At 46.0% G+C, this 27,320-nt stretch overlaps 1 protein-coding gene across 1 annotated transcript in view; it reads left to right on the top strand.

The window, feature by feature from the left end:
* LRRIQ3 (leucine rich repeats and IQ motif containing 3) overlaps positions 1-27,320 on the top strand; it is a 418,548-nt gene that overhangs the window by 214,407 nt on the left and 176,821 nt on the right. Inside the window, 1 exon segment of the mRNA XM_078673417.1 lies at positions 10,002-10,155. Coding sequence (XP_078529543.1) covers positions 10,002-10,155 — 154 coding nt within the window.

The following is a 27,320-nucleotide window of genomic DNA, read 5'->3' on the forward strand; positions in this document are numbered from 1 at the left end:
TAAGTAAGGAGCCGGGAGGGAGGAGCAGCTGGGTGGCGGGAGCGGGGCGGCGAATGGAATCACAGGGGGGCGGGGCCGCAGGGAGGCAGCGGCGGGAAATTCCAAGAAGCAGCGGGCAGCGGGAAATTCCCAGGAGCAGCGGGAAATTCCCAGGAGCAGCGGGCAGCGAGCGAAGGAATCTGCAGGCAGGAGGCGGCAAAGGCAGGCAGGAGCGGCAGCAGTGAGTGTGGCAACCAAGCCCTGGGGAGGGCTGAGCGGTCAGCCGTTCAGCCGTTCATTGCCACAGGGAACACCAAAACCTCTGACTGATCTATTCTTCTTCGGGTGATGGTACCTGGCTGGATCCTCGGCTCCTGGAACCCTGCTTCTCCGGATCTTCTTCCCTGCGGCGATGTGAACCATTTCCTCGCTCAGTGTGACCCACCGGACGCCATCCTTCCAACCAGTCGTGAGCGGACTCAGGTGTATCAAAGAACCAGGTTCGGCTGCCGGCTACCACTCGCAATTTTGCAGGGAAGAGCATAGAGTACGGTATTTCCTTTTCCCGAAGTAGTTTTTTGACGTCAAAGAAGCTTCGCCTGCGCCTCGAGACCACTGCAGTGTAATCAGGGAAAGAGTTAACAGTTGAGTTCAAAATACGGATTGGAGGCGAAATGCGTGCTGCTTGTAAGATTGCGTCTCTGTCTCTAAAATTGAAGAGTCGAGCCAGAACTGGTCGAGGGGGTGCCCCCGGCTTCGGTCTTCCTCCTGGCACCCTGTGGGCGCGCTCCACAGAGAAAAAATGAGAGAGTCCCTTAGGCTGCAGTGTATATTTGATCAGCTCTTCAACATACAAATCTACCGCCTGGGCGCCTTCAGATTCTGGAATTCCTATAATTCTGACGTTGTTCCATCGTGCACACCCTTCTTGATCATCAAGCATCAGGCTTATTCCACATCTCGTAGGCAGGTGCAAGGTCAGGCGCAGCACAACGCAAGTACGTCGCATGGTCGACCCCAGAGTATCAGCACGATCTGTCCCCAAGCAGTTCAGGTGTGGTGCTCATGCATTGAAGGGGGCCAGAGCAACATCCATCCCCCAGCAGGCCAGGCGTGGTAAGTCAGCACTCTCCAGGACGTAGGCGCAAAAGATGGGGGAGGGGCATTATCCCAGCAGGCCCGCTCCCCGAACAAAGGCACGGCGTCTCCCCCGGAGGGTTAGCTCGAGTTGTAGGGGCACAGGGTAGTGTGTGGCTGGAGGGGGCTGCAGTGATATTATGCGCAGCACTTACTTCCGCAGATGAACTGCGTGCGCGGAAGCTGCGGTCCGGTCGCCGGAGCGGCCCAGTTCCAGCAAAGACAGAGAGCAGTGACCCCGGCAGCAGGAGCATCATGAATCAGAGGGCTCACCGCAGGAGAAAGACAGTAAGAAGTCCCCCGCTGGCGAGATAAGTCGAGGCAGGAGCAGCCACACGGGGTTATGTGCAAAAGAAATCCTCGTCCTGTACCAGGCCGCAGCAGACTCAAAGTCGGGCAGGAGCACCACTCGAGTCCCCGGTCCAGCCGCCGCAAGTAGGCCGCTCCCACGCCGTCAGGAATCGCAGACGCAGGCAGTGACAGATTTACACCGGAATGCCACTGGTAGACGTCGCTTGCTTTCGGACGTGAGTTCCAGCCGTTGGGGCACTGGAAGTAGCAGATAAATGATCGGATTGCTGCGAACGGCTAGGACTACCTCGGAGCCCAAGGATTAAGCGGCCATCATGGTCGTCCGCAAGCCACGCCCCCCTCCCTTTATTTTTGAAGAAGCAATAGCATTTGCATTTTCATGTCCTGCAGAAGCTAAGTTTGACATCTTCCCAATGTAGGCTGCAGTACCGTAGACTGCTACTAGCCTCTTCCATGCTCATGACGAGCTGATCTCGTCATGAGCCACGGCGCTCCGGTGCTCATGACGAGCTGAGCTCGTCATGAGCTGTGGAACGCTCGCATGCGGGGATAATTCCCCTGCTGTGCTGAGCGTTCCACGGCAGGTAATGCACCTGTGACGAACTGAGCTTGTCATGAGCACAGGAGCGCCGTGCCTCATGTCGAGCTCAGCTCGTCATGAGCATGCGGGCGCTTTGCGCGCCCCCCTCCCCCCAGCACCGGGGGTAAAATAACCCCCGCAGCGAAGGGGCTAGAGATCCCATAATCATGCCTTGTTCCTTTTTCACAAAACTGCCACCTTGGGGCTAGAGTAATATCTGTGCACTGTAGAGGTGAATGTAAGTTAGGAATGGTAAAATACATATGGTATGTTTTGTGTGGTATGTTGGGTGTGGTTGGTAGGTTAGTTATGGCAGTTGGCTAGCTGGGTTTGGAAATGTAGGTATGTTAGGCAGATAGATATGCTTTAGTAGCCAGGTTATGGTAAGTATGTCAATTTAAGCATGTTCTTGTAGGAATGGTAGATAGGTATGAAAGTTATGATAGATAACTATGGAAGCTACATTAGGTGTGACGTTTTAGGTTTAGTAGGTGTGTACAGTAGATATGGAAGTTATGGTAGGCATGATAGTTTATGTAAAGTATCTTACAGATAGTAGGTAGTGATGTATGTAGAAATGCTAGGTTAGGTATTGTAAGGAAGTAGGTATGGTAGGTAAGTTGGCGGTAGGTAGGTTTGGCTCGAATGGGCAGTAGATGTGATAGGTTAGCTTTGTTAGTTTGATAGGTTAACCATGTTAGTTTGATTAGTTATCTATGTTAGTTTGATTGGTTAGCTATGTTTGTTTGATTGATTAGGCACGGTAGGTATGATAGGTTATTTATGGTAGGTTCAGTATGTGATGTAAAGTAGGTAAAGTTTGGTATTTATAGTTCGGTAAGTGCAGAAGTTAGTTATCACATGTAGGTTTTTTATATATTTTATGGTGGGAACTATATATGATAGATTAAGTATGGGAGGTAGGTTTAGTAGGTTATTCAGAATGCAAGTAGGATAGGAAGGTAAGGTATGTTAAGCATTGTAGATACGGTTGCTAGGTATGATAGCTTAGATATTGCAGGTTAGGTGAATTGTATTAGGTTAGGTGTGGTGCAATAGGTTAGGCATGTAGGACATAGCATTTGTGGCTGATCTACAGCACATGTCTTTCCTTATAGATGAGTGGTTTATTGACATGTTGGGGCTTTCAATAGGGAATCTTGAAAAAGTAACTGCACAGTGGTCCATAAAGATAAAGGCTGATTGGATTGCCATGGTAATCAGAATGAGCAAGAGATCAGTCATGAAGCTAGAAGGACCTATCTGTCTGTATGAGTAGGAAGCATACATTTATCACTTTTAGGATTAAATATTTTTTATTTTATTGAGCATGTCAACACAAGTTAGGTACAATACAGTTGTATGCGGTCGCCAGACAGCCTGACAATTGACAAAGAAGTCAATGCAACACAAGGGAGTACGGTACATTGCATGACTTGGGGGTTTGTAATTATACACGGCAAGCCGCCTACAACCCGGTTTGGGCCGGCTGCGTTTAAAACGGGACAAAGCAAGTGTTTAACCAGCCTTCCCTACCAAATCCAACTTGAAGGCGTGCTTAGAATGCACAACCATGGCATGCGGCCTGCCGTCTGCTCCATCTTTGCCCTGCATTTCCCCATCGCCAACGTGTTGCACAGACTGTCAGAGATGCAACGTGCCTCCGTCTTCTAACACACCCGGTAGACAAAATACCCACCCCCAACCCAACCGTCTCAACCCCCTTTGAAGCCCAACAAACTACCCCCTACCTCCCCCAACCCCCCCTCCTTTTCCCCATCAACTCCCCTCCCGCCACCCGTTTCCCTCCCCGTGTGGTCCATGGTCGCCCCCACTCTCAGTTCCCAGCCGTTGCTACCAATCTAACGGATGGGCCCATCTTCCTTCTTCGCCAAGTCAGTGTCAGTCAGCCTCAACAACCTAAGATACCGCGGACAAGTTACTTCTACAAACTCAGATGACAGGAGAGCTAGGAATAGCTTCCAGAGCTCCGCATATTTGGTCCCTTCTCCATCTTTGTGTAGGGAAAGCCTTTCCATGCCCAGGACCATCCACAGGCGGTGGAGCCAACCTTGGCGTGTGGGAAGTTGCACAGTACGCCAGTGCGCCAGGATGTTCTGTATCGCTGACCCCAGTGCGATGGCTATCAGCCGACCTCTACGTGACTTCAATGGATAGGTCAAGGCGTTGGGCAACCCTAGAATGACATAGGAGGGGAAGCGTGGGATTTCTGTGTCAAAGTGGGCATCAACCTCGCTCAATACCTGTTGCCAGTAATCCTGTAGGAGCCTGCACTCCCAAAGTATGTGTGTTAATGTGCCCAGTTGACCACAACCCCGCCAGCATAATGGGTCCTTGCTACTATCCATTTCATACAGGCGCTCTGGAGTATAGTACCAGTAGGTTGCCACCTTCGTAAGGGTGTCAGTAAGTCCCATATGGTAGGCCGAGTGCCGCGCTCTATAGTATATTCCCTCCCATTCCTTATGCATGAGTGCTCTCCCCAATTCCCTCTCCCAGCGTGCCCTACTCGCGCTGTAGGTGTATCTGTGTTTGAGCATGAGTGTCTTGTAGAGATCCGAGATTAGCTGCTTGTCAGTTGTACGCGAGATCAGCCAGCTTTCAAAGTCTGTCAGGCGCCTGTCCGCTGCAGATCTAATCGCGGGATGGAGGGCCCAGTGTCTGACCTGGAAATACCGGAGTCTCTCGGATTCCGGGCGACCAAACTCCTGACGTAACTGTGGGAATGGGATCGCTCCCTCAGGTCCATATATATGGCAGAGAGCACGGCAGCCAGCCGGCTTCCACCCTTCGAAGACTATCTTGTCCATCCCTGGCTGGAAGTCGGGATTGTCTAGGAGGGGAGTGAGCGGCGACGGTATGGTGGTAAGGCCCTGCGAAACCCCTACCTGGTCCCAGATCTCTAACGGGACTCGCGTGATGAACGACGCATAGAGGTTGGGTGGTCTGTGCGCCCGGTATATGAACGGTATCTCTTGCAAGGTTCTCCCGGCAACCGCTTGGTCTTGAAACAGCCAGTGTTTCCCAGATTCCCAGCAGACCCATTCTGCCAGAAAATGTAATTGCGTTGCTTGAAAGTACGTGGCTAGATTCGGGATCCCGATTCCTCCATGCTCCGGCGCACGCATCGCTATCTGCGACTTCAGACGAGGCTTCCTCCCATTCCAAATAAATCGTGAGAGCTCGGACTGCATCAGTTTAATCCAACCTTTGGGCGGATTGAGGGGTATAGTGCGGAAGATATAGAGTATCTGGGGGAGAATCGTCCTTTTGACCGCCGCAACCTTGCCGAGCCATGACAGCGGATAATATTTCCACTGTCCCAACTCGCGTCTGACCGTCCGTCGCAGTTGGGAGTATTTAATATCGACCGTGGTCTGAAGAGAAGGGGCTAATTGTATCCCGAGGTACGGGACCGCCTCCGTGGCCCATTGCAAAGGAAATGTGTCTTGAAGTGTGGTGCGCGTGTTTGGCTCTAGGGACAGGTCCAGGGCCACCGACTTCGTCATGTTTACTTTGAAGCCCGACACTCGGCCAAACCTGGCAAGGTCGTCGAGGCAAGCTGGGAGAGAGCTCCGGGGTTCGGCAAGGGACAACAGAACGTCATCAGCATACAGACTAATGTTGTGCACATCCCTTCCAAACTTGATCTCCTTGACCTCTGGGTCCATGCGAATCAACTGTGCCAACGGCTCCATATAGAGGGCAAACAGTAAGGGAGATAACGGGCATCCTTGTCTGGTGCCCCGTTCGATCTTAAATCAGGGTGAAGAGTAGCCGTTCACTCGGACCGTTGCACATTTATCACTTTTATACATTTATATCATAGAATATATCTGGCTTCCATCACATTTGGGAAACACAAATCTTCAAAATTATTTTTGTTACTTTATAATAATCAGGAGAGATGGCCTATTAATGCCTTTAGTTGTCTAGGCTACACTATTTTTTAACAATAATGCAATAATATCCAAGCGTGGTAGACATAGTGGGTTGTTACAAACAGTAGTTGATGTGAAAAAATCGTTTGATATGACCCACTAATGAGAGCCCACTAGAAGCACATTTAGTGCTACTGAACTAGTTTGAAGTAGTTTGAAATATCAGTGAAAACTGAATTAAGTAGGATAACAACTTTTTTTTTTAAACTGTCCTGATGACTTGCCGATTTGTCCAAGAGATATAAAGCTCTAATTTCAACAGATCAACATAAGGGTCATCTGTCCCTGCAGCAGGATCTTAATTGAACCATATGTGAATAAAAAAACTCTACTCCAGAGAATGACAAGCATGGGAATTGAGTGGGAGACTCACCTGCATGTGTAGAAACTGAAGATTGTGATTGGTAGATGTGAGGGGGGACCAACCACAGCGTGACAGGTAGTTTAGTTGAAAGTCTAATTCATGATTTAAATTAATTTTTGTTGCCAAAGATTTATAATAAGTATAAGGATTTGCATGTATGTGTAAGAGTGGAAAGTAGTCACCTGATTTGCTCTCCCTATTTTATGGATCAAGTATCTCAGAAATGGGCCATGATGTAAGTTGAATAAGCAAACATTGGTACCTATTTAGACCATGGGAGGTGGTCTACAAGCCCTGGATGCAATAACTGGATGCTATATTTTGAAATCCCTGATATGTTGCAGATATTTATTCACCGAAATGCTGCCATCTGCATATTCAGAACCATATGTACTGAAAATTTGGTCGAAGAAAGTGGTCCAAATTTATTTACCAACTTTTTGTGATGAAATGATTCCGAGAAGAGGTCGCAGAATGACTTACCTTATAAATGTGCATTAGGGAGGTCGCAAATTGTAAATTGGGACTCCATCTGATAGCCTGCAGAGACATTCTTGGTGGCATGCAAAGCCCAGCAGACCATAAAATCTGTCTTTGGACTTCAGGACTGAAAACTAATTTTTTTCAAGCAGTCAAATGTCCTTAATTCAACTGCTTTAAAAAAGAAGGTTTGAAATACTTCATTGAGAGTTGCCGTTGGTCCCCAAGGATTTTATTGTTTTATAAAACATTGGAAATTGACTATTTGGGAGACAGAATATATCCCCTAGCCATGGCAAACTAATCTATAAACAGGAGTGGTATGACCAAGAATTATGTGGCCGGTGCCGTGCTGCCATGGCAAACTACTCTATTCAGTGGCTATACTTAACCTCTTTCTGATCAACTCTGTCCCACCTCTTCAAGGGTCCTGTGTCAAGTTCATTGACACTGGCTTGCAACCACATCCTTCTTTGAGCTAGCATCTGTTGCCCCCTTTGGAGAACTCAGTACTATGCTGTGGTCATAAGCAGATGTCTTGGTAGTCAAGAAAAATAATTAAAAAGTATAGATGGTGTCCTTACAACTAATTAAATAAATGTGTCATCAACAAAATTATGAAGTTGTAAATAATAAGAAATAAAATGTAACCAACACATTTAGAGTTACATTTCAATTAATGATTTGATTACTTTCTTCATAATTGTTTTAAGTATTATTATTCCAAGTTTCGATAAGGTATAACTATTTGCTTTCTTATTACTTATGTCGAAATGTGCGATACAAACCCCTATGCACAATCATCCACTTTTCCGAGTGTGCTCTGCGTATTTATGCATGAAATACCCAAACGTATATAAAAATAATGTATAAGGAACCCGTTTGCTAAACCCCAATTGTTTTCCCTTTTCTCTGAGTAACATTTTTTACATTGCAGTTAGGCTCTATGTACTGCATAAACACCCAGAACACACTGTGTTCTGTGCAAACGATTGCCGGACAGTCTTCTTCATCTGTAATGAAAAATAATGGCCCTGCTTGGTTGCAGGATGAATACAGGTTTCAGATGTATCATTATTTTCCTAAGTGAAAGGAAGTTCCATTGTCCTGTCAAAGCAATCTACTGATTTGAGTGAGAGGCTGTACACTTGGCTCAAAAGCAGATAGTACATACAGTTGCTTTAGTCCCATTTCTCGTGGCGGTTTGGCACGTGAGCTAACTTTGTTACACTTTTTAAATTCCAATGCAGCTTTTAAATCACATTGAAACTTTTGAAAACTGAGTATAATGCTAAATTAAGGTGTTAATACAATATTCATCAAGGAAGTTATAAGCTAAAGTTCTGAGCACCCAGTTTGGAGTATACACCCACATGTACATAGGGTGAACACAGGACATCCACCACTTTTTGGCCGATATTCTGCAGCTGCCAAAGGCTATGTAACCCCACTTGTAGTCAGCCAGGCATGCCTCGTGTCTAGATTCTTGGACTGCCAGCCCTGGTTCTCCTTCCCTTAACTGGGAGAGACCAGCTATAGTTACATCAGAGCACCCGTGAGTGAGAGACCTCGGGACAGATGTACGACCATTACATTTTGCGTCTCGCAAAATGCAATGTACATCAGTGTCACAGACACTGTTAGCGATTCCCAATGGGGTCGTACATTTCATGCCTCATCAATATTCATGAGGCAAGCACAAGGGAATGGCTGGCACTCCCAGGGATGGTGGCTTGCTGGGGTCAGCAGACCACCATGTCTAGGACTGCTTTTTAAATAGAGCAGTTTTTTTTAATGTAGCCCCTTTACCTTAAAAGAAAACAGGATGCATTTTAAAAAGAAAAATTAAACATTTCAATTCATTTTTTAAGGTCGGGCAGTGGTCCCTGGGACCACTGGCTGCTCTTAAAAAATATTTTCTCACACACTCACAAAGGCGAAGGGGTCCCCTGAGGACCCCTTCCCGTTTGCGAGTGGTTTTAGGTGGTAAACTACGAGTGTTTTGCGGCTGCAAATGTGGTCACAAAATAATAGTACATGGCAGTGAGTCTCGCTATTAGGAAGGGAAGCCCCTTCCTATTAGCAAGAGTCGCAAACTCCATTTTGCGAGTCTGTGACGTGTAAAATAGTATCCGTACATGCAATTACTCTTTTTTGATGTCACAAACAAGCCTATCTCTCATATAGGAGCGCAAAAAAGGGTCGTACATCTGGCCCCTCATTCTGAATTGATTGATCTTTTCCCTTCATAGGGCAGCGCCTGACATAATAACACTAAAGACCTCATAATGAGTGGACCTTAAAAATTCCCTTTATTTTCCTCTCAGATTCACCTTTACTTGGATTCCCAGTGACTTAAAAAGGATTGTAGTAATCGAAATAATGGATTTTGTGACAGTAATGTCTGTGCCAACATCCACATGCTCTTCACTAGTATTCCACCCAGAGACGTTACCTACTTGCAGCAAGTGTAATCTCAGGGTTGAATACCACTGAGTAGTTAGTGTTACCGGTAAACGAATGCGGATGTGGCCGGAAGTGCTGTTGCCAGCATCATTGCAATAATTGGACCACTGGTAATGAGGGCCTAAGTGTTTAAGTGTTTGAAGCCTTAACAGCTTTTCTCGAAACACAGAACAGTATCTTTGATACACTACAAGTTCCAAGATAAAATGCAGATAATTTAGGAAATGTGGAAAAAACTAGGTTTTTGAGGTATTTTATTTTTAATTATATAAAACTTTAAACTGTAGCAATATATCCCTATGAGAACAAGGGATCAGAATTTGCAACTTTGGTTAAGTGACTCCGTGGGTAATGCATCACCTGCAAATAGCTGCATGCGACCCACAAGACATCAATATGAATCCTTGGAGGCTTGCAAGTAAGCTTTGCTCTTCTGAAGCATATATATTGAGCTTCATTTAGCTGTATAGCATTAAACACCTAATATTAAGTGCAAAGATAAGGTATGCCATTCTCATGTCAGCAATAGCATGGCGTGGTCACGCTCTAAATGGCACTGATAGGGGCTGTATATTGGAATTGCTATAAAGTGGTGAAATCAAATGTATTTGAAAGATTGGGTATCTTGTTTTGGTTTGTCTTTTAAATCATCTTTGCAATTCATTTGATCGATCAGTTTAAAAGTTTGAAAGAATGAATACGATTTTATTTCATTTCACAGCAGAAGCAAAGGTCACAAAAAGCAAAAACAGAGATACCGCGTGTTTGATGGTGTAACGTCAATGAGTGAGAAACATACTGACTTAAGGACGGACATCAACAGATGTGCGCACAACAGTGCTCAACGTGAGGAGAGAAATCACGAAGAAAATAAGGTACTTAGAAAATAAGTAGTTGTAAATATGAAATACATTTAAATACTGCGCCTTAGACATTTTAGACTGTCATGCTGCAAAGTTACTGTACTTAATCATACTGTAGAAAAAAGCATGTGACCGCTACAATGTTACATCTCCTAGCTTCGGGAGCACCCAAACTTTATTCATTTAATTAATGAGTCATAAACATCCCATCATTTTAAGTCCTGCTTCTGAAGCTTGAAGGACAGATGCGAAGGTTTTTGTCTGAATTGATGGCGCAAGGGAAGTTAACCCACCCAGTCCTCTCTGTCTGGAAAGTTTGTCAGGTGCTGTTTTTGTCTGGCTAGAATCAGCTTTGGCTGTTGACAAAGCTCGTGTAATAACAACACATAATTAAAAAGCAGTGCAGAGTGGAGAGCCTCGACTCTAACACTTTGTTGACCTTCTTTAGAGGCATTTGAAAGGGCAGCAGATGTGTTAGCCGACCTAAGAAATAGTTTACATTGCTCAAATGTGATGGAAACATTGTTAACACTTTCATTGCTGTTATCTTGTGTGAAATATGGTTGGAAATGGTTTCACGATGTGACCCCCTCTGACAAATGCAATTAGAAGGTGTTTTATATTGTGAGCTCAGTGACAAACACAGTTGGAAACAGCTTTACATTGCTTAACAATAAGGCCACAATTTCGAGTTAGTAGCAAACCTGCGAACTTCCGCATGACCAGAACAACCGCTTTCGACCATTATCTCTGCACATGTTTATTCCTGTTACGTCTCCACAGAGAGGGGAATACCTATACATACACAGATTTACTAGATGTAAAACCATATTCAATTCCCAAGTCCACTGTTTTTATTACTCCTACTTGCCACCTGCTTTTAGCAGGAGGTAAATGGGAGCCGAGGCTTTGGTGTGGGATAAGGATGGAAATTGAATGAGTGGAGTTGGGAGATTAGGAGAAGGATGGGGGAGATTAGTTCTAGCGGGGACGGAGCACTCAATGCTCCCTCTCGCCATAGAAAAAAGACAGGGTGAGCAGGAGACAAGACTTGGATGCTGTTACAGCCAAAACCTTACGCGATTTTACTGGCTGGTAGACTCAGATCCTGTGTTCCTGTACCCAGAACTACCTGGTGCGGAAACACTAAACCATTCGTGATCAGGCCCTTATTAGACATCTTGTGCTTGGTCCTATGGCTGCACTTTGTGGGCGAATTTTTTTTTTTTTTTAAAAGACTCAATGACATGTTAATTTTTTTGGGTTTTTTTAAATGACTTTATTGTAAATATTTATGACAATCAGTTTTTGAACATTTCTCGTGTGAATTTATAAAATATACATTTCCTTATAGTTATTGGTGACTTTTTAGCACAGAGAAGAGGTCTGATTTATATACGTTGATGTGCTGACCCCTTGAAGTCAGCGAATTCTCAGTCTTACAACCAGTGACCTGTCAGTTGCTCGCGCTAACGCTCTGTTCTCTCTTGTGTCCTGAGGTTTTAATTGTGTGATTTAAGCTATCATTGTACTATTGATTGTTCACTTGCTCCGCTTTTACTGTACGCATTTTAAACTTTTTAATATTTTGTACACTTTGCATTGCTATTTGCACTTCGTTTCGAGCCAGCATCAGATTAGCTGGTCCCCGGTACGTCACGGCTTGTACCCTTTGTGCGGAGGGACTTCAGGCTTTTTTCCGCAGTCACCCCCACTGAGATATATATGTTTCCGGGTGGGTCGGCGTTTTAGCAACTAGCCACGCCCCCTCCTGCTATTTAAGACCCATTAGGGCGCGGACGCGTGCAGCGGCGCGCCCGTCCGGGCGCAGCGTTGCGCCAGTCCGTGCCTGACCGCCGCCAGCCGCAAGGAACCCTGTGTAATTTACATCTTATTTCTCAGTAAGCCCTTTTTAATATCATGCTGTGTTATTCTAGTGCAGAGTTGCGATCTCTAAACCCTCTGATTCCACAAAATTATAAAAAGTCTCCTCTTACGATTAAGCCCTTTAACTATTATCAGTCTATCACCCATAATGGGACAAAGATAAACGCAACAACGCACGACACAACTGATACTCTAGCCATTGACATAAAAGTAGCTCTTAAACCGCTCACAGCTCTATATCTTAACGCTAGGTCCATACCCAAACATGCACTTGAACTTTGGTGCCTTTTTAAGGACGTAGAGCCAGATATTTGTTTTATTACTGAAACATGGCTTCATAGCCAGGCTTCTTCTGATGTTACATTGGCCTTCCCCCTTCAGTACCATCTCACTAGACTAGATAGGGAAGTTGATAGAGGTGGAGGTATTGCAGTTGCCACTAAGGCTCCTTTTGAGATTAATGTATTAGAGTCCTTCACCACTACAATGCTTGAGATACTGATTTTTAATATCATAACTCCTGACTCCGAAACTTGGAGAGTAGCTTTAGTTTACAGACCTCTATTATTTCCGCATTAGATACGGTCGTTCCTGTAACCAAGGTTAAAGTAAAAAGTAAAGCTTCACCTTGGTTTCCGACTGCACTAAAAATTGATAAACAAATAAGTAGAACAGCGGAACGTCAGTGGAGGAAAACTAAAACTGACGAAGATCGCAGGAACTACAGACAGTTTCATCTTAACTATATAAAAACATCAAATTGGCAAAAAATACCTATTTAACTCACTGAATAAATAATGCAGCACACTCTAGCATGGAACTCTAGAAAATATTGAAAGAATGCACATCCCCTCGGGTCAAGCAGTCCTCTTTTCTCCCCACTCAACAATGGATAGATTCTGTATCTTCCTTTTTTGAATCTAAAATTAAAACCATTTACTCATCTTTTCCTCATTTTGACACTGATTACCATCACCAAATTAGTAACACGTTGTTGGACTTGGCCCTTCTGGCAGGTTCACCCCTAAACTTTTTGCTTTGGTTTGTGACTTAGTGTTAGTTATTTTGGGCTTCTGCGCCCTTTCACTGTGTCCCAGTGTAAAGTGCGTGCGCACTCTGAGTGTGTGTGGTGAGATTGGCCTGCCCTCCCATAGGAATGCATGGAGAATGAGTGTGTCCATGTTAGTTCCTGATGTGTGGGGAGTGCAGGGTCGAGTTTGGTATGTGCGGACTCTTGTAATTAAACGCTGCGCGATGATGTGTGCGGCGTTAATGTGTCTAGTGGTGGAAGTGCCACTTCTAGAAGTTGGCATGTCTGTGTAATAAAGGTGAAATGACTGTCTGGCTTGTGATTGGCTGGAGCTGGCTGGTGTGACTGGCTGCAGGAGTCAGGATGGGTCTGCCCGGGTGGTGAATAGAGAGATTGACAGCCAGATGGGTGGGGGGAGTGCACCTGGGACCTGAATAGGGCTGGGCCTTTCCTACACAATGCTGGCTCCGCCCCCTGTGGTGCGACTGATGACCCTAGCCTGTCCTCTGAATGGGGAGAGGGGCTGAGCAAAACAGAGTGCTCCAAAACCAGCTGCGTCTGGTTTTTCCTTTAACCCTGCAGCCTAGACAAAGGATTTATGCATATAAAAAGGAGCTGTGATCCCTTGCAAAATGTTCTCTTCCTGATCCTACCTTGAGGGGAGCCTGCTGCTCCTGGGCACCAGGAGGACCGCCACTGGGGACTGCCTCCCTGCCTGGAGGGCCCTGTGAGCTGGCCCCTGGGCCCAGCCTTTGCCCCCCTGCCTCCCTGGGAACTCTTGCTGGACTTTCCCTGGACTTTAGGGGACCCTAGCGCTTGGGAGCGCTGGATTTGTTATAGGAGGCTCTCTGTAGCGTCGCGCTGCTGGGGGAGAGAGAGGAATCCCCCATTTCTCTTTATTTTTGGCACGGGTGCCCACCCCGTTTATTTGCCGTACTTTTGAAGTCGTTGGCAGGTGCCCACCCTGCATGGTGTGCCAAGCGGGAGCCTACCCCGCACCTTTATACCCTGTTTTGTACCCCGGATGGGTGCCCACCCCACCAGGGATCGTGGGTGTAGAAGAAGCTGGGAGCCAACCCCGTGTGACGGCCTGCCGCCGCCAGGAGAAACGCTGAGGGCCGCCGCGCTGCCCGCTGCGACCTGGAAGTGCAGGCAAAGCAAAGAAACAGGAAGCAGACTGGAGCCCACCCCGCTCTCCTGTCCCCGGAAGAAGATTGCCGGCCGCCTAGCCACTTGGAGCCTCTGAGGCTCCCCAAAAGAAGCTGCAGCCACCGGTGTTGAGGGGGAGGCCGAGGTGCATTGTCGGCGCCGGCCCCCACTGCCTAATAGCCCCGCCTGCAGCCTCTGCGCGGGGAGAGGAAGAAGCCGGCGTTTCCCAAGAGTGAGGGAGAGCCCCGTGGTGACCAGCGAAGGAGGCTGAGCGGAGAGCGAAGAGCGGAGTCCCCAGAGCAGCCCGGTGAGTGCAAAGGGCTAGGGGGCTCCGTGAGTGCGGAAAGAAGGCGAGATCTTCCCCTTGCTGGGCGCGCACTTATTTTAGGAGCCTGAGGGCCCCTCCCGGGCATAGTTGTATTTCAAATCCCCCGAGCGGGACTCCAACGACGGGTCCATTTTATTAATCAGAGCCCACCAGGCTCCGAGGGCACATTGTATTTCTGAGTCCCCAGAGTAGGACTCCACGTGACCCGGGGCCATTTGCATCTCGGGCCCACGAGGCTCCCACGTTGTTTTGGCCCTATTTGTTTATTTAGGGCCCCCAGAAGAGAGCCAGGAGGCACACTGGTGCCATGCTCAGTTCCTACAGCTGCCCAGCACTTAGTGGGCAGTTGCTTCGTTTAGGCCCTTGCGCAATCTTCTTTGGCTGCCTGCACAGCCAGCCCAGACATTCTGGACATTGGGCCTGTGAGCCCCTGAGAGGCCAGGTTGGCCTGGGGTCAGTAATGTGATTTGTGGCGCAAATGTGATTACCTGCCTAATGTGATTTCTGCATAATATGCAAATGCCTTATTGCCTGTTCCTCTGAATGTATGTGATGCTTAGGAGGTTGTTTTTCCTAATATAGGTTCTACTAGTGAGTTCATGGTGCCCTGCGTGATACATGCCTAAGGTGGTTAGGGTTGCGTAGTGTGTACTTACCTTTTACCAGTGATTACTGGTTGTGTGCTACATTTGCTATTTGGTGCTACAGTTATTATATGTGCTATGTGCTAAGCGTTATTCCTACAAGTGCTAATTCTGCCAAGTGCTAGTTCTACCAAGTGCTAGTTCTACCAAGTGCTTATTCCTGACAGTGGTCCATGTGGCCCTGTCCTGTGTATATAATCCCCTGTAAATTCCACCCGTGCCAGTGGCACAGTGTAAATTGTGTGTTTATTATGTAATGTGTTTGGTATAATACAGAGGCAATTTTTATATATAACCTTTTGTGAAGTTTCCTTTGTGGTGTGCCTTGGGTGTTGTTGCTGGATGCGCGCGCAAACGCTTTACACCTCACTATGGATAAGCCCGACTGCTCGTGCCAAGCTACCAAGGGGGTGAGCAGGGGTTATCTTGGCGGGTGACTTCCTTGCCCTGACTAGAGTGGTGGTTTCTGCCTGGCTTTGGCGCACACCTTAGCCAACCAGAAAACCCAATTTCTAACACACGTCTATGACACCCTCACTGTTGGAAATAAATGATGTCCCCCTGCTAGTGGAATTTGAACCCATAACCCTCACTGAAGTATTAGATGGCCTATCCAAGATCAAATCAGGTTCTCCAGTAGTCCCTTTTCCGCCCGGGTCTTGCACTACGATTATGCCCCTATTTGCCAATATATTAACTGTTATTTTTACCATGTCACTAGAGCAAGTCAAAGTTCTAACTTGGTGGAAACATGCCCAAGTCAAGCCTATTCTTAAAAAAACCTTCCGCTGACCCTAATTTACCTGTTAATTACCATCACATTTCATTGCTACCCTACTTTGGAAAGGTATTGGAGAATCTAGTAAATAAATGTCTCACTGCCCATCTTGAGAACCATGGTCTTCTGGATTCCTCACAATCAAGTTTCCGGGCTGCCCATAGTACGGAGACGGCTGTTGTTGAGATTATAGATAACATCAGGCTCACATTGGATAAAGGAGAATCAGCAATTCTGATTCTCCTGAATTTGTCTGCAGACTTCGATAGCATCTCCCACAGTATTTTGAAACATCGACTGTGGGAGGTGGGTATCAGAGGGAAGGCCTTAGACTGCTTTAAGAGCTATTTGGCAGATCGCTCTACCACCGTTCTTGTAGATTCAATAGCCATGTGCAGTCGTCCAGTCACTGTTGGTGTCCCACAGGGCTCCATTCTCAGCCCCAAGTTGTTTAATCTGTATCTAACACCTTTAGCCGGTATCATCAGATCATATGGCTTTGAGACTGTGTCAGATGCCGACTATACCCAATTGCTTGTCACCTTTGGTCCTAATTACGTTGGCACACAATCTTGTTTCAAGAGCTGTATGATCCAAATAAACAACTGGGTGAGTGGTAACAAGTTACACCGAAATGGTAGCAAGATCATCTTGTTTGGTAGAGCAGAGGAATTCTGGGCACAAGACTGGTGGCCATTGGAATTAGGCACACATCCCTCTCCTAAATCAGCAGTACGTAACGTAGGAATCACCATCGACAGTGCAATGTCCATGAAAACCCACGTTAACCAGGTTCTTGTTGTCTGCTATGGGATCATGCGCAATCTCCGTAAAATCTTTAAGTGGCTACCCATTGAAGCTAGGAATCCTTTGGTGCAGGGCCTTGTTATTAGCCGACTTGATTATGGGAACGTCCTGTTCATGGCAATGAGGACCTGCTTTCCAAGCTTCGGATTCTTCAAAACACCCCTGGCCAGACTTATTCTTAATCTCCCTCCTAGATCCCCCTCTGCCTCAAACCATAAAACTCTCCACTGGCTCCCTGTACAAGAAAGAGGCCATTTCAAAATCTCTCACTCACAAGACAATGTATGATACTGGCCTAAACTACCTTGCAAAAAAACTTAAATGGTACATACCGGGAAGACCCCTAGGGTCCAGAACAAAATCATACCTTGCCCAGCCTCACTTTTGAACCTCTTGTAATGGTGGCCCTTCATTCTCTTATCTTGCCCCATTGACATTGACATAACAGCCAATGGGCCTACTTTTTAGGTCGAGCATTCGAGACCTATTGTACCTTCTCTTGTCAGGTTAACACCTTGCCCCTGCGACCCATTTGTTTGTTTCAGTGTCTTTTAAAAATCCTCTCTTATTAGTGGTCAATCCTTCTTTTTCTCTCGCCCGTTTGTCTTTCTGTTCCTCCCACACAGCAGGGACTAAGTACTGTATTATTACCTTTTAGTTGTTTATTTGTAGTTTGGGGACTTTTTTTCTCTCCTTTTCTGCTCCTGGTAGTGTGTGCGTGTGTTCAGCTCGGCGCCCGTAACTGCTCACATTTTTATTGGGCTTTCCTTCCTCTCATGTGGCTGCATGCTGGTGCCACTCCCCCTTGTTTATCCAGCTCGCACCTTAGTTTATTTGACCAACGCACGCTTTTCGTTAGGCGTCCCTGCCACCTTAATGCTTTTTCTTTAGCGCCGCAATGTTCGTGCTTTATTATAAAATATGATTATTTTTTTCAATACGCTGCACGCCGCTGCTTACATCAATTTTTAAAACGCTGTATTTTTTCTCAAGGGGAGAAATGCCGCGCTTTAACTTTAGGAAGGGCGCCCCTGCACCTCTTGTCAGCAGTTTGGGATGTTATAATTAGAGTGCAACGCACAAACTCGATTAGCGACCCACTGTAATATCAGTAAAAAACAAATCGGCTTTCTTCGCGTCAGCCCGGCTACCAGAAAAAAGATAATGCCACCTTTGAAGATTTGTCGTGAAAAAAGAAACTTTGAAACTAAGATGAAAAGCAGCATGTCAGTGTTCATTTCCACTGGTCGGCCTGCTCTGAATGCTGTAGACTGTAATAAACCCATTTCCAGTAAGTCGTTATGTATTTAGGATGAATGCAGGCCAAGAGTCTGCAGAACTTAATGCACTGCTTGCAAACAAAATGCCCAGTGTTCCTGTCTCTCCGGGCCCACTTGAGGCCAGTAGCCCCTTTGTTACCGTGCCTCGAGGGGTTGTGTCTTTAAAGATCTTAGCCTCACTTTAGCACCGCCGGAACCCCGTAGTGAAAGGAAGAGGAAAGTGGAGGTGTGTTCGTCTGTTGGTGGACCTTTGAAGGGACATTCGTAATCTCTTCTGTGTATGATAGCTGTGTGTTGACAGTGTAGATCCGGCAAAGACATAGATACATCAGGGCGACAGGACCCCCCCAACCCACACTTAGCATGCATCCCGCAAATAACACACTAGACACCAGTGTTACATTGGGAATAAACTGCTGCAGGTTTATTTTATTACATACATCGTTATGTAATCATAGTGGGTTATCTTACGGGCAATCCAAGGGCAGGCCGCATTCTCGCCACCTGCCCGCCTGATGAGCCAGGCAGCACCGTGGCGAACCACCATGTGCTGCCCCTTATGGTAAACATAATACTCACGCCCCTTGCGGGGCGTACTAGGCAAACCCCCGGTTGCACAGGCCCACAACCGCCCGAAGGACGAATGGGGCGCCGACACGTGTTCCCGGAACCTCCCATGAGGCCCCAGGTCTTAGGCTCTGGCACCCCTATGTGCCCGCTGAGGTCCAGTGCTGAACTTTTCTGCTTCCGGATTGCCCTGTAACTCCGCCTGCAATGAAAATTAAAACATTAAAACGTTCAACTGTCCTCCACAAGCTGACACACAGGGTGAGAGGTCGGGAGGGAAAATGTGTGTCCCCACACGAGGACACTACGATGCGTCCGGTGCGGCAAAGAGGCAGAGAAAATGGCGAGGGGGGCTTAAGTACCCCTCGCCCTGCCTGCCGCACCGGACATGCCCACCCAACTCCTCCTAACTCCCCTCGGGACTCCGCCTGCCCGGGGGAGGAGAGAGGCTAGAGAGGGGCGGGGGGAAGCCCTCTGTATCTAAGGGGCCGCCCTCCTGATGGCCACTGCGTGGCCTCGGGCAGCCGCATTTCCTGGAAATAAAAACTGCCAATGTGAGAGATAGTATAATTTTATGCTACACGACTGAAAAGAACTGCAACACATATTATACTGTTCGAAAGTGCTAATTAACATTGAATTTAAAACCTGAGTAATGCACTACATGGTACAAAATAACAGACTGTGTAAACTGGACTTTACAAAAAAACCTGAGAAGTATCTTTGTTTTGTCATTTAAAAAAACAAAACAGTTTACAGATGTTGTGTCACTAGACGTTAACTTACAAAAGACCAGCATTATTTTAGTACATAGAGTTACTTTTAATCTCTTATTATTCCCATTTATAAATATTTCTAGCTCAAACGGATCAAAAGTTATTAAAAACATGGAGATGCGTTTGTGTGCAGTAGAAGGCCTGTAGCCAGGATTTAATGGTCATCTTTCAGTTGTTTTTTTAGGTCTCGGCTAGGCAGCGCATGCGCAGTCTCATCGAGAGATGCTGTATACAGTATTGTGGGGGAAGCGCCGCCCACTTTCTGTCTATGTTTTTCATTAGCTTCAATCTTAAAAGCTGCTTTTTGATTCGTTTTCAGGTTGTTAGTCGCTCCTCCTGACTGCCATCTTTTCATTTATATCCTTCCCTGGCTATTGGTCCCTTTAAGCCAAAACTATTTTTGCCCCTATGTCCCTCCCTCTCCCTCCCGCAGTCCGTGACTTTTCGCCCCCCCTCAGTCCCCCACTCCCGTTCATGCCTTGATGGACCCCCACCCTCCCATTTCCAATGCAGTAGGTTGCGTGTAAAAACGCGTCCTATTGCATTAAGAAATGCTTGTTTGGCGTCTGATTGGTCTGTCGCTGCACACTCTTTGTCACACACACAGCTGGCCCGAGGACGAAGGAACCAGCATTTGAGGTACATGCTGCTGCCCCCGGGGAGCCAGGAAGCCGGCCGGCCATGGCGCACTGAGCTGTGGGTATCATGGCATGAAAGAAAGAGCGAGCGCAGAGTTTGTTCTTATGAGAGAACCTGTAAGTAAACGTGACACTCACTATCTGAAGCGTGCAGCCTGCCGCTGTCCACATCAAGGGTAAGCCTGGGAAACTGCACCTGTGTCACTGTGTAGAGGACAGGTGCTGACTGTCGACTCCACACTTTCAGCAGCCAGTGCAACTTTGCCCCATTTTACTCCTCTCACACAGCTGCGCGTGTTTTTGAACCTTGTTGTGGAGCATTTGCCCCAGTCTGCATATAATAGGGAAGGCGAGAAAGCCAATGTGCACGTGACTGCAGGTCTCTAGTAGTGTCCTTCAACAAAGAATGTGAAAGATAAAACAGCTGTCAGTTGAGCTAATTAAGTGGATTACGAGCCCAGTTATGTCTTGTTTATTCAAAACTAGGTATCAATCCGTTGTAACCCCAGGTTTCCTTGTCACACATAATTCTCTCTGCCCTTGTCAGATACTTACGCAAAGGTGGGGCTCATAAACTCCGGATTAGCAATTTAAAACATGTAAGGCTGAGGTACACAGAGCATAGAGCCTCGCTATAACTATTGTCTGCTCTCCTACCCTCTGAACAAAGGAAGGCCATATGTGTGTACAAACCGTTGCCGTATTCACCTAGGAATGAACGAAAGAATGATCATTATTTGCATGCGGATTAACATATTTGCAAAGATATTTAACAAGCAATACATAACAACTTCTCTAAGACTTATACAGGCATAAGATCACAGTTCGACCTAAAATACTTATTATAAAATGCTATGAAAATAAATAGAGAGCGGTTACGTCTTTTTGAATGAAGTTTGTTATTGTTGGTGCTGTGCCAAAACTACTATTAAACAGATGTCAGTGCATCGGAGCATCAATGTTTGTCATAGCATGGTTAGTAGCCCCAGTTCCAATATGTATACATGCCAACGTTTTAAAAGAGGAAAGTGGGAGTTTTCCAAAACATAATCAGGGTAATGTATTTCCCACATTGACTTCTATTGAAGCATATGCAATTTCAGGCAGGAGACAGTCAAAATAAAGCCATCTTTTGCAAACAACGGGAGTCTCCCGCCTGAGTCGGGTATTTGGCATGTTTGAATATGTATAAGCACCAGCAGCTGCTTGGTGTGTCGGTCAAAGGCTTTGTTTTTCCCGCGCACTGTCAGTGACACGTAATTCTCTGCAGTTCTTTGAGGAATCAACCTGCCTTAACTGCCTGTCTAATTTGACCAAACAACCCTTAAAACGTACTGACTGCTTCACACTATAAGCTGTGTTTGTAGGCCCAGACGGCAAGTGCTTCAGGGTTCCGTGTTTGACCTCTGATTCAATAGTTCCATTCCTGGTAGTTTCACTCTGCCTTTCACCTTTCAGAGGCTGTTAAAATGAGTACCGTTTGAATTGTGTAAAAATAGGCTCCCACATTCCCTCACGAAGCCATACTCTTTGAGCTGACCTTGCGTTCTGCATACATGGCCAGGATTTGGCCTGGTGTCACCATGAGTAGTAGGTGTGAATGGGCGGTGAGGTAGGCAAGCAGCAGCAGAAGGGAGGGGCCGCCCTGGCTGTGTAAGCTTCCTGCTGCCACCTCCTCTATGCCCAGCAGGCGCGCAACACCCATTGGACTCACCAGGCTTCAGCCCCCCCCTCCCCTGTTGTGTGTGGCAGCCCGGGATGAGACAGATCCCAGGCACACACACAGCCACACCTGAACTTTTCACAGGTCTTTAAAAGACCATTTGAATGTTAATTAGGCCTTGCTGTTGTTTCACACCTTGTTGGAGGCCCTGCAGCTCCACTCTGCCTACTGATTAAAGGTTCAGCCCCCTCCGAAATTTTTTCTTGTCCCCCCCCACCCCCCGAAATTTGGCTCTAGTTGCGCCTCTGATGCTCAGTGTGCGGAGTGTCTCATGTCTGGGTAACCAGTGACTCTAGGCGACATATACAGGGCGTGGCGAGTGAAAGTCGGCACTTTTTCTTATATTCCTAATGTCCATTGCTTTAAAAGCACCGGCCGTGGCTGATAATGAGAGCCTACACCCTGTCTTCAAATGGCAGGGCTGGTGTGGCAAGACCCTTTCCTGTTAATAACCTTTTCATATTTTGCTAAATACAGCCTTTCTTCTATTTCTGTGCTCTTTTCACAATGGATGTGACTGCCACCCTGTCTGTGGCATTCATTATTGACATCCTCCTCGGAAGCATCAGAGACTGGGGGGGGGGGGGGTCGAACTCGTGATGGATCACCACATTTGTCAGCGGCGAGCTGCCTGCTCAGCAAGGGACTTGGCTCTTCCCAATATGGAGCAAATCCTTGCATTGTGACAGTGTTGTCAGCAGACCCCGTGCTCTTAATGCGACATCACTGGCACTTAACCAGCAAACCCCTGACATTCTTTAAGGGAGCATCGCTGTCACTTCTCAGAAGGGCTGCTATACTTGCATCAGTGCGGGAAATAAGCTGTTTTTTGTTTTGTTTTTTAAGTGTTTACAACTAAAGTCTGTGATCGACTGCTTAATCTTTTGTGACTTTTGGAAGTAGCCAGACAAGTAATTGTTCCTTGTGTTGTTTTCGTTTTTATTACACAGAATATGCCCTTTCCCACACCCCATATCCGTAGACTTCACTTTGTGATGACTCCTTCAGTTTTAGGAAAGCCTCTGAGGTGGTCTCCTATCTTATCTCTATTCAGTGCTTGTTTGGCAGTGTTGTAACTTAACTTGATCGCTTTACAAGTGCATCAATTACATTACAGTCAGGTTTTTTAGTTCTTTAAATTAGCCACGGGGCCATTACATGAGAAAGCCTGTTGATGATTGCTGCCCTGTCCTAACTGCTTGCCGCTACCCCACTTAGGTCTCCCGTGATATGTTTCTTAAATGCGCTGCAGACACTGTGTGGTCCTGGGCACATATTTGTATTTCTGTGGCGTTTCGTAACAGCAGCTGTGAATAAGTTTGCCTATTATAAGGTCCCAATGGCGAGACCGATTGCATTGCAAATGCTAGTTCTGTATTTTACATTTGACTGTAGACTCCCCCCCCCCACATTATGCCACATAATTTGCCTTCTGATGCCTAATTTAGTCAACCCTGCCACATAATTTGGTGCTCTCCTGCCACATAATTCCAAGGACCTGCGTATTTCCTATTATGTCTCTGGTGTATTGGTATGCTATGCTATGCTATGCTAAGCTCTGTTTAACCAATTTCTGTACAGTCCTTTGTACAACCCAATTGCCGCTTCGAAGCACGGCGCTAAACAACTGTCATCCCTGTCATTGCTTACCCAGGCTACCTCTACACTTTTTAGCATATGCACTAACTCAGGAATTTTTCGCTTTAAGGCGATGGCACTGAAGGCTCAATAAAGAAACGCACACACCTGTTCTGCACTGGCATAGCACTGAAAATAGGATAATGGCACGTGTCCTCGAGTAAAGCATATTTGCATAATCCGTCTAGGATTGAACAAAGCCTTAAATGAGAGCGCATCTATCGCACATAACAAGAAGTGTGTTGGCATCACTATCACGGCTATCTGGATTGACACAGTTTAAAGGTAATTCAACTAAATTCCCAAGTTCTTGACACGAACACTAGTAAGAGGCATCCACTCTGCTGGCCATGAAAATGGCACAGACAATAGTGTAGCAGCTCCCAGCAGTAGAACGTTGGCTTTGCCTGTAGTGTGAGCTAACATAGGGCCAGATGTAGGAATGGTATTACCGGTCGGTAACGGCCGAAATTAACGATTTCGGTCGTTACCGACCGGCAATAGGCTTTTCTGATGTAGGGTCCGAAATTAACGATTCAGTAATTTACCGAATCGGTAATTTAAGGAATCAGTAAATTACCGATTTCTTAAAAATCGATTTGGTAAATTACCGAATTCCTAATGTAGGGAGCACTTAAATGAGTGCTTATCCCATGTTAGGATTCGTTATTTACCACCAACTATAAGTTGGTGGTAAATAACGAAAAAAAACAAAAAGCAATTTTACGCATGTATGTCTGCAACATGTGCACCCATACACAATTGAGGGGTGCAACAGGGTGTTAAAGTGACACCCTTCCACCCTTCAATGTTTTCCCCCTTTTACCGAATCGGTATTTACAGATTCGGTAATTGACATTCATTCCTATTGGCTTCCAGGCCGGATAGGAATGAATGGCAATTACCGAATCGGTAAATACCGATACGGTAAATATCTAATCTTAACGATTCGGTAATTTTTACCGACTGATTTGCTACATAGCATTTACCTTTTCGAAAATACCGAATCGGTAAAATTCGGTATCTTCGAATCGGTAAATGCCATTTACTACATCTGCCCCTTGGTTTCTTGGATTCACCGGTAGATTCCAGAAGGCAAGATCCTTTATTTTTCAATGCCTTTCTCTTCTATCTGCCCGTCTGGCCCCAGTGACTGCGACTCGGCAGAGCACCCAGGGACCCCAGACACTACGGAGGCACGGCCTCCCACTGGTAAGCATAATGAGCAATGAGCGATTATCGCTATGCTGCCCCCCGCACTCTTGAACGATCCTTATACTGAAACAGAGTTTCTAATTACAGACTCGTTTTTGATCATTTTCGGACTACACAGGCCGATTTTAACCGCAAGGTAAGCTCGCTCTTCGTCTCCCCCCCCCCTTAAAAATCGGGTCTTAGTTGTAAACCTCCATACTGAAAGCCGCCCTTGTATTTAATTGTATTTAATCAACAGATAATTCCGCTCTAATGAAAATGAGGTGGAGATAACGGAAGTACCTGTATCAAACAGGTAATAGCCTCTGCTGTTGCACGTGATCCCTTGATCTTTCACATTTAATACATAATGACCCTGCAGCGCTCATACATTGATTGCAATTTTGTCATCCCCCACTATTCAGGCAAATATCAAAACGAGGATATATTTCAAGATATATTTCAACTTATTAAAATTCCCTGAAAAAACCCCCCGACCCATATGGGTAAGCGGCCACTCCGAGAGGTAGTGAATGTGTTAGCAGGAATTTGCATGATACAAAAGCGGACACGAGTGCACCTAAATGCTGAATGAATGCGGAAACTGCGTGGAACTGGCTTAGTAATACTTATGTAATTTTTAAAGTAATTTGCTGATCTTAGTACTCATAGTAATGTGGTATTTTTCACATACACATGTCACGTACTGCACCACTTGTGTGACTCAAGGCTATAGACACGGACTGCTACAATCACGTGTTCCAAGGCTAATGATACCACTTGCATGGAGTTAACGAACACGATAAGTCGGTTCCGAATACAGTGCATTGTCATTTTGTCATCATTTTTTCACAGAGTACAATCAAGTGGGTTCATACATATTTCTTTCTTTTGTTCCCCAACCTTCCTCCTTATTCTTTTTCCTAATAGGCGGTTGTGTGTTTAACTGTTTATACCAGGCAAGCAAATGTATGTACTGTTAGTCCTGATGATGGTCCCGTAACATTGAGCATAAGGGATCGAAACGTCGACTTGTTTTAAGTGTTTTCACAGCTCTACTATTATGTCTAATTTATGCTGTGTCTAGCACTTTTATTGGCACTACTTTAAATGTCTACTGAATTATAAGTGGCCAACCATGCTCCTTCTTGCCTAAAAAACTCTCTCTGTTTGTTCCTAAAAACGGTACAGGACTGTGCCCTTCTACACCCCAATATTTGTTTCATTGTGTAAAAAATAAACTACCCTGTCCGGCTGGACAGTGGCCAATATAGTTCCCATTGTGGACTATTGTTTATCATTTTTGAATTTATATACTCTTGGGGACCACTGTTGTTTCTAGAATATAGCTACCCACGGTCCCCGGATAACCGATTGGGTTCCCTTGTTGTTGCATACAGACTTTCTCTTCTATTAGGACATTATCGGTATGTCATCTACATATAGTTGACGGTTGAGTCCAAATTATGGTATGTTATTAACTTATGTTATTTTCTGTGCTGCTGCTTGGATTTAAGGCAGTGCTATAAATAAGGAAATACCCTAGTTATCATCCCCAGTACAAAATTACAAGGTCTGTGGAAACGCCAAAGGCCTGTCGTGTTTCCCTACGAGATTCTAGCAGCTGAACACATCGAAATCTTCAGGCAAAATTGTAGGGGTAGAGGTAAAGAAGTAATTAGTGCTAAAGTGTCTTGCTTGCGTCATAATTGGCCTCTACAAAGGTCCTTGCATTCAGTCTTATTGTCAAAACTTACCCCACACTGTGTCTCTGCCTGCTCATCTTATGCAACTCTAGTAAACCCAATGCAGCCAGAGGTTTCATTACTTCTCTGCAAAGCCGAACTGCCCTATAGTGCGTTCAGGCAGTACCCAATGTGCTGGTCTGACAGATCAAAGTGTGGGCCAACACATCTATCCCCTGCTCTTCCACAAACCCGTCATCTCTTCCCACACACCTACTGCCCCTCTCATCTGCTGTCCTACTGCCCACTCTCATCCCTCCCTCACAATCCCTGTCTCCTCTCTATACTGCCTACCCACAAATGCTACCTTGCTGTACCTTCTCACTCTGTGCACTGCTTCTCCCACTCACCCCCTGTCTCTCTCTCTTGTACTCTCACTTCTCTCTCGCACTGTTTCTGCATCTCTCACATAATTTACTTAATGTGTTCAAGTACATTTTCTTTCCTGTGCATTTTCAAGGTATGTGTCCCTCAAACCCATGCTATCCTCTTCTTCTTAGGGTGTCTTCTGTGTACATAGGTGCTCCCTCTTTACGCATCTGTACCCTGCTCTCCCATTCTTTCTCATGCACTTTCTGCTCCTCTGTCTCGAGTTCATGCACCACTTTCTAATCAAACTACCTATCCTTATCTAGCTTCCTTTCGAAGGAATCTGTGCGGTGGTCGCCCCTCTCTATTCACCATGCCACTTAATTCCATTACACAAATACACTACCCACCATACAATTCCACCCACACAATTCCCCAACGAACAATTCCAATGCAACACACAAAATTCCACACCAGATGCATCCACTACACACCAAACCAAAATGCATATGAAAAAAGCATTATCATTTACAATGCCAATGGCTCGAACCCTCACAAATGCAAGACTTAATGCATTGCAAATGCTTGTGATATTTTGGAGTTCTGACCCTTTGACAAAATCATTTGGTCTCCTTAACTTAAAATGACACCATTGATAGTGTTACATCACATAGTGAGCCGCAG

Source organism: Lissotriton helveticus, chromosome 1_2 (assembly GCF_964261635.1).
Source record: "Lissotriton helveticus chromosome 1_2, aLisHel1.1, whole genome shotgun sequence".
In the NCBI taxonomy this organism is placed as follows: domain Eukaryota; kingdom Metazoa; phylum Chordata; class Amphibia; order Caudata; family Salamandridae; genus Lissotriton; species Lissotriton helveticus.